The sequence below is a fragment of the Primulina huaijiensis genome, chromosome 18, assembly GCF_012295235.1.
Source record: "Primulina huaijiensis isolate GDHJ02 chromosome 18, ASM1229523v2, whole genome shotgun sequence".
Classification (NCBI taxonomy): Eukaryota; Viridiplantae; Streptophyta; class Magnoliopsida; order Lamiales; family Gesneriaceae; genus Primulina; species Primulina huaijiensis.
Genome location: NC_133323.1, coordinates 1,960,920 through 1,975,631, shown reverse-complemented (window position 1 = coordinate 1,975,631; position 14,712 = coordinate 1,960,920). Strand labels below are relative to the sequence as shown.

The following is a 14,712-nucleotide window of genomic DNA, read 5'->3' as shown; positions in this document are numbered from 1 at the left end:
ACACACATGTAAACAAGAGAATCGATCTCTTGTACATCTGTTATATAGACTTTTAGGATAACAACAATGAAATAACATTTATATTTTGAATGTCATGAAATTANTATGTATATATATATATGATACGGTTGTTGCTTCTTTGCCGACCCGTTGACTCGACAGCCTAACAAATTACAAATGAACGTGGAAAATGTAGATTTGATGATGCTCAACACGTCAAACATGTAAATAATATAAACAAATAGATTAATTCTCTAACATGCAAGTAATTTAATTACATTACAGTAGATTGAAAGAAATTGTCAAGTCAACTTTCTCCATTTTACGCAATAAGTTGAAGAAGTGGCAACTACGGATTTGCAATTAAATTCGATCGATTTGACTTATATATATAGAGGATTTGCAATTAAATTCGATCGATTTGACTTATATATATGGATGTCTGAGATCGTCTTACAAGAAACCTATTATTCATTAGTTATTCGGTGAGAACCAATATTTCTAATAAATACTAGCTAATATATATGTTATTGTTATTAGAAATAAAATAAAACAATCAGTTCTAATATATGAATTAACCATTCTTTGTGCAATTAAATTAATTCTCTTGAAATAATATTAATTCGATCACATATTTAACCTATAATGCAAAAGTAACATCTATAAACACGCAACGAAGAGTGTCCGTAGGTATGAACTAGTTGGCCTTAATGGAAAAAAAAAATTTGTGTGAGACGGTCTCATGTGTCGTATTTTGTGAGACATATCTCTTATTTGACTCATTCATGAAAAAATATTACTTTTTATGTTAAGAGTATTACTTTTTATTGTGAATATCGGTAGGATTGACACATCTCACAGATAAAGATTCGTAAAACCGTCTCACAAGAGACATACTATAATGAATAATGACAAATCAAGAAAAAAACACCGATCGAAGTTCCATATACACACACTTATACTATATATCAAAGGTTAATATTTAAAATCGCCTGATTTTGAGGTTGCTTTATTCATGGATCGTTAGTTATGTAGTCTTATACGCGGAATGAAGAACGAGAATTGTCCACTTTTCTTTCATTACAAATTTTGAGATGTTCGAAATCTCTCGCATTCTACACGTCTTCCTTCCTTCTTTCTTCACATTTATTATACATAGATATATATGTGTGTGTATGTATATATGTCCGTAACTTACATATTTTTGTATATATGTTCGTAACTTACATATTTTCCAGCAGCCCTTTGACAGTTAGGCCAAATAATCACTGTCTATTGGTCTTCTTTTCCTGTACATGTATGTATTAATATCCAGTCCAGCATCTACATAACATATTTTCTTCGTTTATTTTCTTCTCTGTCTTTTCTGGTAAGACTTATTCAAATCGTTTCTGTTTTTTTTTCTTCTTCTCTTTTTTGCATATTTTTCTTCTCTTTGAATGCATGGTGATTGGGATGCAGTTGAAGGGATCCAACAGATGATAAAAGTTTGAATTGTGCGTATGATTTGTGATCGATTTCTTGTTTTGGTTGAAAAAATTTGTGGGCAAGTGCAAAAGTTTAGTGTTTTTTTCTTTGCTTGGATGGATCACTCTGTTCTTTCATAGATCAATGATTCCATTTGCCACCTTGTTTTATATTTCTCAAACTAAAATCGAGTTGATTGAATTTGTTTCCTTGTCATTGGATTTTGTTCATTTTCTTTTTCCTTTTAAAAAATAGATTTTATTATTTTGTTTACGTGAATTTGTTTCACCAATTGTTAGCATGAAATACTGATTTTGCATGATCCTGTTTGGAACGATTCAAGACACAGCATTAGGTTGCAACTTAGGACATCCGCAATAGTCTGATTGATTCGAGTTTGCTAATAGCAATTTAAGGTGCAAATTTATTCCCTCTTGCTTGCTCGACTGTTGCAATTCAGCTCTTGTTTTAGGATGGGTAATGCGTTGTATACTCATTGATCTTAGAAAATTCGTTGTGGTTCCAAGAAATTGTTGCAAAATTGCTAAGAACAGATAATAGAGACTTACACTGGTAACCGAAGAAAATTGTTATCTAACATCAGAATGTTTTGAAAATAAGTACTCAACATTAAAAGTTCGTATTTTTATCTCCTGGTGATGTGCTCGAGGATCTTACAGTGCTTCTAGGAATGGATTATATGGAGAAGCAGCGCACGAGCAACTTCACAAGGAAAATTCTCTTGGTTGCTGGAATCACCGCACTTTTTCTTTTTATGCTCAATCGATCACCTGCTGCAAGTACCTCAACCAAGGTAACTGGTGATTGATAGTGACATACATTTATTTCTTATGCTCCGTACTTAAGATTTGTTGCAGAAGGCTGTGCCTTGCACAGAAGCTTAAGTGCATCATAATCATGTCATTATTTTTGTGTGAGCATGTTTCGGAGCAGGCATTGCATCGGTTACTCTACCCAACTGCCCCTTTCCTGTAACATCATACATTTTGTGTTTTTCTGGTACAATGTTTTATGCATTTCCTAATCATGTTTATAAATCTAATTTTTCTTAGGCTATAATAAATACTTTCTTAGTACTCAGAAGTTGGTCTTGCAAATAAAAATGAAGTTATCTGACTTGTATGTCTTGATTGTGATCAGTTCTCTCAGCACGAGCAAGGTGTAACACATGTCTTGGTGACCGGAGGGGCAGGCTATATAGGTTCTCATGCAGTTCTTCGACTTCTTAAAGATTCGTATCGTGTAACCATTGTGGTATATCTCCTTTTCGTCTCATTTCATTACTGAAATGACTTGATTTTCAGCTAATATAGAAAAGTTAAAACATGTTTTTTTTTTAATATAAAGTAAAAACATTTTCTCAGAATGTATTTATGATGTAAATTTCGACAGGACAACCTTTCTCGTGGCAACATTGGAGCCGTTAGAATCCTTCAAGAACTTTATCCAGAACCAGGGAGACTTCAATTTATATATGCTGATCTTGGAGATGCAACGGCTGTATCCTTAACAGTTCTTTGACATGCACTTGACCAGGTCTTGTTTCCCACTACCTTCGCTGCTATGATCATCTTTTTCCTTAGCTTTGTATTAGGTAAACAAAATATTTTCAGAGAATGCGTTTGATGCTGTTATGCATTTTGCTGCTGTTGCTTATGTTGGAGAAAGTACAGCTGAACCTCTAAGGTACATATTTCACTCTCAGGATTACAAGACTTGTGTTTTGGTAATTGCAATAATTTTTTCCCACATCTTTGTTTTCCTAATTTTGCAGATATTATCATAACATTACATCAAATACGTTACTGGTTCTGAAGGCAATGGCTACACATGGTATAAAAACTTTGATATATTCGAGTACTTGTGCAACATATGGAGAGCCGGACAAGATGCCAATAACAGAGACCACTACTCAAGTGAGTCACCTATAAACAATATGGATCATTTTCCTCGAGCTGTGATCAGTTATCCCACATTCCCACCACTGCTAAAATAACGTTATGAAGTACTTAAAGACTCGAGAATATTGGTCTTGCACACTGAAAATAGGGAGAACTAAGAATTTAGACTGATATTAGTTATTTCAAAATTCAGGTACCTATTAATCCATACGGAAAAGCCAAGAAAATGTCAGAAGATATTATACGGGACTTCTCGAGGACATCAAACATGGCTGTCATGATCTTAAGGTCTGTGCTTCTCTTTGTCCAACTTTAGACAATTATAACCGAGAGTGAAGAAAATGTGAAAAAATTTATTAACGCAAAAACATTATGTTTTTAAAATAAATTCTTGTCTCAAGGACTAAACATGTTTCTCATTCCCTGAAATATTAACAGTTGCAAAATGACATTTTTAATGTACAAACTATCCGTCATGTGTTCGCAAGGTACTTCAATGTGATTGGCTCAGACCCTGAGGGACGTCTAGGAGAATCTCCACGACCAGAATTGCGAGAACAAGGAAGAATATCGGGTGCTTGTTTCGATGCAGCAAGAGGAATCATTCCAGGGTTAAAGGTTCTACTTTTCTTGTAAATGTTCTATAGATGGCTTATTTTGGTCATACTGACCAATTGGCAACAGATGCATAAAACAAATTAATATTCATTAAATTTTCGTGTTTTATACCTCAAAACGGTGGAAGGTATTATGCGAGAAAAGCTCACGTTGTTCTCTGTTTGCAGATAAGAGGAACCGATTATAACACGCCCGATGGAACTTGTGTGAGAGACTACATTGATGTCACTGATTTGATAGACGCACATGTGAAAGCTTTAGCTCACGCCGTACCCGGAGAAGTTGGTATCTACAATGTCGGAACAGGGAAAGGTCAATCATTCCATCTACACTTAAAACACAGACGAAAATAACGAAAAAATTTTGAAGCAAAATTTCTATTTTATTTGCATTGTTATAAACTGATGTCATTGCAATAATTACAGGTAGTTCAGTTAAAGAATTCGTGGAAGCATGTAAAAAGGCGACAGGTGTGGACATAAAAGTGGATTACCTAAGCCGACGACCAGGGGATTATGCAGAAGTTTATAGTGATCCTTCCAAGATCAAGAATAAACTTAACTGGACAGCCAAATATACAAATCTTGAACGAAGTTTGAGTGTAGCATGGAGATGGCAGAAGGCACACAGAAACGGATATGATAATAATAATTATTCTTAGCTTTTGAAGGTAATGTTGCGGTCTCTCATTTAATAAGGAAAGTTTTCTCAAGGAGAGAGTGGTTTTCATCAGTCGCAAATACATACATATATACAACTTAGGCCAGACATCTGTTTTAGTCTTTTAATGGGTTATTTTCATTCACCTCTCATATACTTCATGTATTTAACGCTCACCTTCCCTATCAAGTGTAAAGTTATAATATGTCAATGAAGGTGAGAGTCAAATACATAAAATAAAAGGTTGGTGAAATGCAAAAAACTCATTTTTTATTAGATCAGTTATACATGCTTACTAAACTATTGAGTTGTTCTCCAGCAATATAAACTAAAATCTGGTTCCTTGGAAATGAGGTAATAAAATACAAGGGCTTGAAGTTCACAGTGTTGTTATAAATGCTAATGAAGTGAAATCAACTTGGCTTCAGTCATCCTCTAACTAGAGCTTGTAAGTAAATAATATCTCAATAAAGCAGGGTGGAGAATAATACGACATTAAAGTTAAATAAGAATTTCTTGTTATTTTCTTAAAAGAATTCCACATAACTGGTACAACAAAGTCCCAATATTACTATGTGGATTCAACCTTCTTTTCCTCGAATGTCAGACAAAAATTCTTTCCATGGCCAAACAAAGTCTCATAAATGATATGCTTGGCCATGATCCTAAAAACATCTTAATGTTACAAGTATAAAGATCATAAATAAGAAAAGCAAAAGGTGCCTTGGACAGAGTATGGTTTGAACCCAGGGTGATGTGTCTAATAATCTGATGGATCAGAAGCAAGATCCACTCACCAAAAATGGGTTCGATTCTTGATTTCTAAACAATTCTTGTCTATGCTACCGTTTGATATCGGAGCCGGGTTATATCTGTTCTCGTATTGCAGAATTACTAGCTCAAATGTTTTGTATCTCTAAATGGTTGTTACAACTCATCATGTCCCACGGGCTCAGAATCCACTTTGTCATCGCCGACAGCATCTGAATCTCCTGTTGCTTGGCCATTTGAAGTGGTTGTCTCTTCAGATGCCGAGTCTGTGGCATTTTCTTTATCAGCAGAACTTGGGGTTTCTATCTTCACAGGTTTCTCAACTTTTGGCTTTGGCTTGGGAATTCTGTTGACACTTCCAACCTATACAAATCAACATAAACGAGAATAAACATTAATAAGGAACTCAACTGCCATGATCACAAGTACTATACTATATCACTTCATACTTGAAAGCATCACTTCGCCAACTAAATGATTTTCAGGTGGTGAGACCGAAATTTACAATGAAAATGGCCTTTTTTTAGCACGGATGAGTAGAAAATTAACTAGAAAAAATGATGTGAGATTTAATGATTTAACATATAACAAGGACTCAGAAGAAGGACTACCATTTGTAACTTGGAAATAATGTCAAGTTATGGGGGACTAATAAAAAACATGGATTAGTTACAGACATTAAGCAAAGAAAAGGCCCAAAACACACATGAATACCTTGTCCTGTAGATCAAAAACCTTTGAATATACTTCATCGGATGTGAATGCGGGGGTTCCAAATACAGAAGTCCTGTTGAAGACGTCGTTAAGGGCTTGATCATGAAAATGATTCAACAAATAGTATGATCCATAGGAATAAGAAAATCAAACAATCCACTACCACAAATTTGACAATTATTCAATCAATAACATTAGTGGACCAACTTACCCACCACATAGACAGTTAAGGTCAAGTGCAACTTGCTCATCACATATTCTTATCAAACTACTTCACTTCTTTATTTCAATAAATATTGGGTAAAATAAGAGCTACCCATGGGTTTCATGTTATTTATTGCAGTAAAAACTTCTTAAATCTAACAAATAAATGACAAATTTGATGCATAAATTAAAAGGGTAGTTAATTTTACGTTTAATGTTCAACTTTGAACATTTAATTTTGTAAAATGTCACTTAAATAACAAATAAACTTCATTAAAAAACAACTATAAGAGGGACTCAGGTTTTTGGCCAGTTAAGAGAAGGCATCTAGGATGACACCTCCGAAACACCCTGCATTCAACTACGTCAATGAATGACAATTGTGATTCCCAACTTTGAACTCCTAAAGCAACACAATTAGTTCTCATCACTACATCAGTAAGTTGGAAAATTTCTACCTTCTTTTTCCTATGGGCCTGATTTCACTATAGGTCAGTTTGGAATAAGGGGATTTTATGAAGACCTATCGGCCCAAAAGATTAAAAAAATTATTTTTCTTATAAACATTGAGCACAAAATAGTAATCATATGCTCCAAGAATAACAAACGACCAAAGTACCAAACTTTGCCAAAAAGGTGATAAGAAACAGAAAACAATAGGAGAAAATAAAATTCTGGAGTAACAATAAACAAACATAAAAAACCAGCAACGTTCAAAACCTAAGGGAAGGTAAAGAAACAATCGTAAAATAGAAAATAACTAATAATAAAAGGTAACCTACTTCCTCTGTTCAGCCTCCTTGGCATTTAACCAATTCTTTAACTTTTCAGCTTCTCGTATAACCTGAAAGACCACAGATTAAACAAACTTATTTGTGTTTAAAAAGACTCATGATCATACTCAATTGGTAGAGTCCTTCGCAATATGCATGAACGTTTATTAAAATAAAGTCACGAGCACCTCATCTATTCTCTCTCTTGGTAGCCATGATTTGTCTTTTTCCCATCCCTTCACAACCTAAAATATGTGTTGGCAGACAAAAATATCAATAACTTTGGGAAGCTATAAAATTCAGTTTTTTATATCTTCGTGCAAGTCCAGTTTCTGTCAGATTTTATTTCCTAAAATGGAAATTGAATCAATGAAAAACTTTACTGTGTCCCAATTGTTCTTCAATTTGCACTGAATTAGTAAACCGAAACTAAAAACATTTCCTCAGTATCTCCATCACTTATAGGAAAAATATTTACGTGTTCGTCAATTAGCACTGTTCAGCTATCTTAGAAAGAGATATTTACTTCAGAAAACATCAAATCAACAAATGTATTACACCTGTTGCAGCTCAGTAAGGTACTTCAGTGCATGTTCTGAGGCAGCAGGTCGTGCTGTAAGCTCATTATACCTGCATCACATGATTATATATAACAGCTACAATAGTAACATGTATTTTTTTTTCTGATCTGTTTAAACTAACCACAGGGGCAGACCTTAAGAATATGGGGTCTCCAATAGCTTTCAACATATCTAGGCGTTCTTTAAATTCATTTGCAGAAGCATCTTCTCCATCCATATACAACCAATCTTCCACCTGGAATCGGTAGGTCATTTAAAGCATTATTTTTAAACAGTACTTAACTCAAAAATGTGCCTCAAAATTCATAGAAAGCGAGTATGGGGAGAGAGAGAGAGAGACAACAAACCTCAGCTAGTTTCTCCAAGAAGGACCGTCGTTCTTTGTCTGAAGATACTTTCACAAACTCCTCAGATTCAAGCTATATCAAAAGAACATGTCTATCAGGTACTCAAATGACAAATAAGAGGCAATCTTAAAACAAATGACAAACATAAATAGCATATAGGATAGAAAATAGTAATATTCCCACCTTAACTGGAAAAAAACAATCTATACAGAAAGAAGATGCCAGGCTATCAGTATGACAGTGATGAAGGGAAAGCCACCTAAATCAATTCAGCACTCCAAGGTGCCAATGAGCAGGTGCACGCAAAGAAACTTTCAGTAGCATCTCAAATAATGAACAATGGTAGAACCAGCATACACATTAATATACCCCAGTCATGAATCAATCACAAATTACGCATATGGATGGATAAAGCGGGAAAAAAACAGGTTAAGATAATCAATGGGGCTGTTCTAGAATAACATCCATCAAAACGCTAAAATATTATAATAATAAGATAAAATCAATAGGCATGAACAGTCCAACAGATTAAAGTTATCACCTTGTCTTTAGTAGAATAAATGTATCCTTCCAAGTTGTTTTTCAATTCAGCAGTTCTTTTCCTTTCATCATCCTTCTTGTCCAAAGCTTCTAACTTGTGCTTAGCCAGAGCAAAAGATTCTTTTGAGAGAGGCATTCCAGCCCCTTTTGTCTTTTCAATAACCTACAAGAAACATACAAGCAGAATTCTAGAAAGTTTTTATATATAAAAAAAAGAATACTATTAAGTTTTTATATATATAAAAAAAGAATTCTAGAAAGTAATATTACTGTGATACAGATTAAATAAAAATTATTTAAAATGTTATATAAGAAAACCACGGTACTGGTATCATTTCATACATTAAGAGCAACACGAAAAGTTCGCTTCTTCAGCTTCTTTTCAGTGCCTAGATCCAACGTGTTGGAATTGTCAACACTAGAATCTGAGTTGTTACCGTCACCATTATTCATTTCCAACTTGTCACTGCTCTCGTCTGAAGCATTCTTAGAACCAGCATCTGTAATGTTGACAATAGCAGACGTTGAGTTGTCCAATGTGAGATTCTTGCGTGGAACTTCTACCCATTCAGTTATTTCAATTACAGCATCTGCTCGATCCAAGGTAAATATACCACTTCTACTGAGAGAGAAATGTAAACTGGCTTTAATTGGGGAGGAAAGGTTCCGTGTTGAGTACCTGGAGACAAAGCAGACATTTGAAATTATTAATTCATAACGACAATTCATAGTCCGATGAAATCAAGTTTCTAAGCAACAAAGTTCTTACTTGTCACTGACATCTGTGAGACCTTGGACATCATATTGTGCAAATGTAAGATAGGGTGTGCCAGGTGGTATCATATCTTCACTTTCATAAGCAAGTGAAACTTCAAAATCTTTGTTGTGAACAACAGATCTGAACATCTGTGGTAAAAGTGAATCCTATCAACTTAGTACCATAGAACAAATACAGCACTTTGCTTTGAAAAAAAATCTTACTTTACTGGGTAACTTCTTCATTCTTGGTACGATCAGCTGCCTGGTGTTTTCATCTTTCAAAAGGCCATCACCATCCAACTCAAGCACAAATCCATAAGTAGAACCATCAATCATTCCTAGCTTACGGTTTAACTTGATTCCATCACTTAAATTTGCAGCAAGCAATGAGGCACCCAGAACAATAGCTTCATCAGCATCAAGATGCTTGCTCAACTCTTTCCTACCAAGAAATTCCTGAAGTTTAGCCTGCAGAGGAAAAAAGTTTGGCTTGGTTCATTCGAATTATCAAGTACGAATGGATATGAAAAATGCCGTAAATGGCTGGTCATATTTTCCTTACACTACTTTAAAGAGCATGACAGCATCTATGACCAAATACGCAAGTCAATTAGTGATAAAAGCATGAATTGATAAATATTTGTTTGACTTAATTGGTTTAAACCTGAAGGGTATAAAGACAAAGCATCATTCCGATTTCTGATATCTAAATGCAAACCTAATATATTCTAAATATGAAGAACTTTTTCATTAGTCTTTAAAAAAAATATTTGCATTAGCTCTGTCATTAAATCATAGAGCTCTATTGGTTTGATCTGAGAACGACCTGCAACTTTGGCACTCGAGTGGCACCTCCGATTAACTCCACTGCATAAAGATCATTCACCTTCAGTCCTGAATAGTCGAGAACTTTTTTAACAGGTACAAGGGCTTTTACCCAAATATCTTCACAAAGCTCTTCAAACTTCTCACGAGTTATTGTGCTCCTAAAGGAAAATACATTACAGAGAGGCTTGTCAAGGTAACTAGCAAGAGTTCATTCATTGAACAAGAGTGAACTGGAATCTCTAGCTCAAAAAAAATTGTAGGTGTGTGGTGATATTCCAGTTCACAACACACAACTCAGGTTCCGACACGAGCATGTTAATCCATGAACTCAAACCAGCTCAAAGTTGGTATCTCCCGCTGTCGATTTCATGGAAGTACTTTGAAAATGTAAGATGAATCAAGTAAAAAAAATTAGAAACAAATATAAGCAAAGAGAAATCTTTCAAGCTTGAGACTAACCTAAAGTCCAGATCATCGTATAGGGATTCTACAGAAACCGGAGCCATCAGATTGGCACTTAAAATTTCTTTTGTGCGCTTAACTTGTTTCTTCAATTTGGCCATTGCCTTGGGAGAGTTTCTAACGTCAACTCCATTTCCAAGCTGTTTGCTGAATTCATCTGCCAAATACTCCACCAATCTCAGTTCCATGTGCTGACCACCAAGGTTTTCATCCCATTTGACATCCTTCACCTGGAACAACTTCCACAATGTCACGCTATTCGAGATAGCACTTGCATACACAAAGTTCTTGAAATTAGCTTGATGCATGAAAAAATTGTTCTTTCTGTCCGTATAAACGAAGGACAGCAAATATGCCAGATGCTCTGTGACATACCGCATACATATCCACATTCATAAGTATAAAAAGGAGTACCGGTGGTAATATTTTCCTTAAACAGCTCTACATTTTGAAGACAGGCAAAAATATCACAGGGCTACAGCAATTTATCTTCACAAAAGGTCATAAGGTGTGTATGAGTACTTTGGGTTTAGCATTATTTTTAAAGCAGTTTTGCTATGTTGTTCATCAACCGTTGCTCAACTTTATGTCCTATGAGATGACTATCATCTATTGGATGCAAATGGTGATTGAGGTGCATCTCACAAATGTGGGCACGGTTGATGGACAATGTAACAAATTTTTAAAGATCAATGCCATAGAAAAAATTCAAAAATATGCCGTGCTATTATCACAAAGACAATGACAAGAAGTTAAAACAGTGAATTAGTCAATCTCTCAACCAGCATCAGGAACAAGAAATGGCGATAATTAAAGTCCGCTGGACCAAAAAATTCACCTGAAATTGATTAACGGATACAGTCTTGCCGAATGCCTTAGCATTATAAGCGGAGAATTCCACCAATGCAGCATAAGTACTGCTGGCGCCCATGTCGTAAAACAAAACTTGCCTCGACCCATTTGAAAAATCCTTATCAATCCCGTACTGCAATGCAGCACCAGAATGCTCGTTCACCAAAGCTAGCACATTTATCCCAGCCAAGTCAGCCGCTGTCAGTAGACTCGTTCTTTCCGCCACCCCCATGTATGGAGCCACAGTGATCACCACGTCCTTGATGCTCGTCCTAGCTTGCGTCTCCGCCAATCCCACTGCATACTTCAAGATCATCGCCACCATCTCCTCCGCCGTGAAATTTCCGAATTCCCCTGGGCCATCGGTCTGAAAAACCGCCACATCCCTTGTTTCACCCGGCTTAATCTCGTAACTCAAATAGAGTGATCGAATAAAATCTCGAATAAAAATATACGGTTTGGCGAGTAGTGAGGGTAGATGAGAATACACTTTGTTGGGGTAACGTGCTTGAAGGTTAAGCGATTCCTCACCGATTAACCTCGTATCCGCGTGGAAAGAGATGAGATTTGGGGTCTTTCGCTTCGACATTTCGTTAATAGCGATAGAGATCGGAGCTTGACCGGGTTTGAGATTGACCACGGCAACTTTCAGCGATTCCGAGCCGAGATCTATGCTCGCCACCGCCGCTTCAGATCGAATCGAATTCAAGAACAAGATCGACAGGAAGAGCAGCACGCGAAAATAACTCGCGGTCGCCATCGTCGGAGAGCGAATGCAATGTTCTCAGGAGGGCATGAACAGAGAAAGGAGGGAGCCTGCCGATAATATTTAATCAGTGGGGGTTTTCGAAGCGCGGGTTTTTGCAAGAGTTGTGACGAATGGTGACAATACACGTCGACAGAAGAACACATGTCGACATCTGATTTGCTTGGTCTGTTGTGCTTGCCGTAATTCCACTTTTAATACAAGACTGATGACGTCAAATTCGACGATATCATCAAATCGGTTTAATTTAAAAAACAGTCTAATCGATCGGACTCATTTAATCAGACATCGAATTAAATATATAAATTCAAAATATCAATTATATTATAGCTATTTTCCGATTCAGTATCGATCCTCGACTGGTTCTTGACCAGTTTGACCAATCAAACGGTTTTTAAGTGATGTTCGTACCCGATCATGACCGGTTCCCAATCGAACCGTCGGATTCGGATGATGACCGGTTTCGAAAACATTATATTATTGAAATGAATGGATTCAGTTATATATTATAATTTGTTACTGCTAACGTGAAGCTTCAGAACACGAAGAATGATCTTGCTGTTTTACAGCAAGTAACTGCTAGTTTGACTAAAAGCTGTAAGAAATTTTTTAACTGTAGGATTCTCAAATTATGGTCTTCTATTGATGTGGCATGCTTACTAGAGGATGCTGCTTTAATATTGACCAAGATTCACACTTTGTATTCTGCTACCCAACATCTCTCCCCTTTTTTTTATATTAAAAAATGTGACTTGGAGTTTGATAATTGGTTAGTGTTCTTTATAAACCCTTAATGAATCAGGAAAGAATGTCTTGTTTAAAATGATCGTGCAAGAGAACTGCTTAGGGTACTTGTAACACTTTTAAGGGCGAAATTTCAAGAGCCAAAAATCTAAAAGGGGGGCGTTCTTAGCTGCTATGAAATTTCCAAATGATAGATGTCGAATGAAACATGACTTCTTACCTATATTTAGGATTTTGTTGTTGATTGAATGATGCATATAAATTATTTTAGGATTCTGTTATGGATTGCATAATATGTCAAATTTCAGAGTATTAGCTAAGATCTTTCAGTGCAGAAGACTTGAATTTTTTTTAATTAATAAGGATGCATTTTTCATGTATAGTAGCATACCATGTGTACTTTGTGTGCTCCTATATGTTGATGATACTATTGGGTGAAACTTTTTTTGGACATTGGGCTGCAGCAGGGAGACAAGTTTAGAGAGGCTGAGGAAATCTTTGAAACCCTTCTTGGTAAAGAACTTTCACCTTTAAAACCAGACCAAAAATTGTTCCACATGATGATATATATGTACAAGAAGGCTGGAAGTTATGACAGAGCTCGTCAACTATTTGCATTGATGCCTGAGAGAGGTGTTCAGCAAACCACAGTTACTTATAATAGCCTGATGTCATTTGAAACTAACTACAAGAAGGTCGCGAATATGTTTGACCAGGTAGGTTCAAAAGTATCAGCATGTTCATTCAGCCTGCTATTATTTTTCACATGATTTAACTGGAATTGTTCAGCTTTGTTTTTCATTGAGAGTGAGCATTAGACTATGGCAATCAAAAGGCCTAAAACGGTACTTCGTACTTTGAGATACACACATGGTCTAAGCCACGTAACCAACACTTTCCCGAGGATTGAAACTTTGTATAAGGTGTGCTTCAAACATAAGCTAGACATGTGTTGGACATGTCCAAGCAAGCTGGAGAAATATTTCTACTTTTAGTCTAGACTCAGTCCTACTCAAGAAACATCAGGTGTTGAAATATTTTGATGAAGGAACTTATGGGATTTTAAAGAGGTAGAGAATTTAGGGAAAGCTTTTGTAGCTTTTTGTTTATGTTTGTCTTCTAAATCTCAATCAACTGTACTTCTATGGTAACTGGATATACTTTTGATTGATAGATAGAGTTGTTATGTCACTTATGCGTGCATCCCGCATGTGGATGCCTCCATTTGTAATAATTTTCCTCTTCAATATAATTAATTCCTTATTTTTCTGAAAACACTTCTAAAGAGAAGAATTCAACTGCTGCATCAGGGTTATTTGTGCCTGTAGATTCCTTGGGCTTGCTGTGTATCCCAATTCCCATCATACTATTCTAAGAACAAATAGTCTAATAATCAGTTTTTTACGGCCATGTGTTGATTACAATTGTATCTGAGTGTAAAATTGTTATATAAATATAAATAAAATAATGATAAACAAAACGAAAAAATAAATAAATTTTGAGTTCTCGTGTTTATTTATTTTTTATAAACATAATTTTATCTTTTATTATTTAAATTTATATGTATTAGCATTTGAGTTGGAAAGATTAAAGTTCTAATTTTGTTTTAATTTTATCGCGTGAGTAAATGTTAAATAATATATTTATTTATATTTTAAAAAAATTATTAATTATTGATCAACCATTTAAAAAAAAAACATTCTA

At 35.4% G+C, this 14,712-nt stretch overlaps 2 protein-coding genes across 8 annotated transcripts; one reads left to right on the top strand and one right to left on the bottom strand.

Annotated features, from left to right (window-relative positions):
- The first annotated feature begins 994 nt into the window (after positions 1–994).
- On the top strand, positions 995–4,797 carry LOC140963826 (UDP-arabinose 4-epimerase 1-like). Of its 7 annotated transcripts, none has more exons than XM_073423242.1 (10): positions 995–1,096; positions 2,148–2,281; positions 2,629–2,742; positions 2,881–2,988; positions 3,083–3,174; positions 3,263–3,404; positions 3,583–3,677; positions 3,878–4,007; positions 4,175–4,319; positions 4,433–4,797. In XM_073423242.1, exons 2-10 carry the CDS (start codon positions 2,159–2,161, stop codon positions 4,666–4,668), a joined length of 1,185 nt encoding a protein of 394 aa, XP_073279343.1. In that variant the 5' UTR covers positions 995–1,096; positions 2,148–2,158; the 3' UTR covers positions 4,669–4,797. The 7 variants fall into 7 exon arrangements, with proteins under 7 accessions (XP_073279343.1, XP_073279340.1, XP_073279338.1 ...); XM_073423239.1 differs by lacking the exon at positions 995–1,096 and adding an exon at positions 1,201–1,369; XM_073423237.1 differs by lacking the exon at positions 995–1,096 and adding an exon at positions 1,202–1,297.
- A 365-nt stretch (positions 4,798–5,162) lies between these two features.
- LOC140963825 (heat shock 70 kDa protein 17-like) lies at positions 5,163–12,423 on the bottom strand. Its single transcript, XM_073423235.1, has 14 exons — positions 11,485–12,423; positions 10,644–10,876; positions 10,183–10,342; positions 9,579–9,824; positions 9,367–9,503; positions 8,940–9,276; positions 8,599–8,760; positions 8,058–8,129; positions 7,845–7,945; positions 7,690–7,759; positions 7,318–7,374; positions 7,139–7,200; positions 6,153–6,225; positions 5,163–5,801 (listed from the first exon to the last, which is right to left on the bottom strand). The coding sequence occupies exons 1-14, from the start codon at positions 12,256–12,258 to the stop codon at positions 5,595–5,597; spliced, it is 2,691 nt and encodes an 896-aa protein (XP_073279336.1). The 5' UTR covers positions 12,259–12,423; the 3' UTR covers positions 5,163–5,594.
- Positions 12,424–14,712: the final 2,289 nt, after the last annotated feature.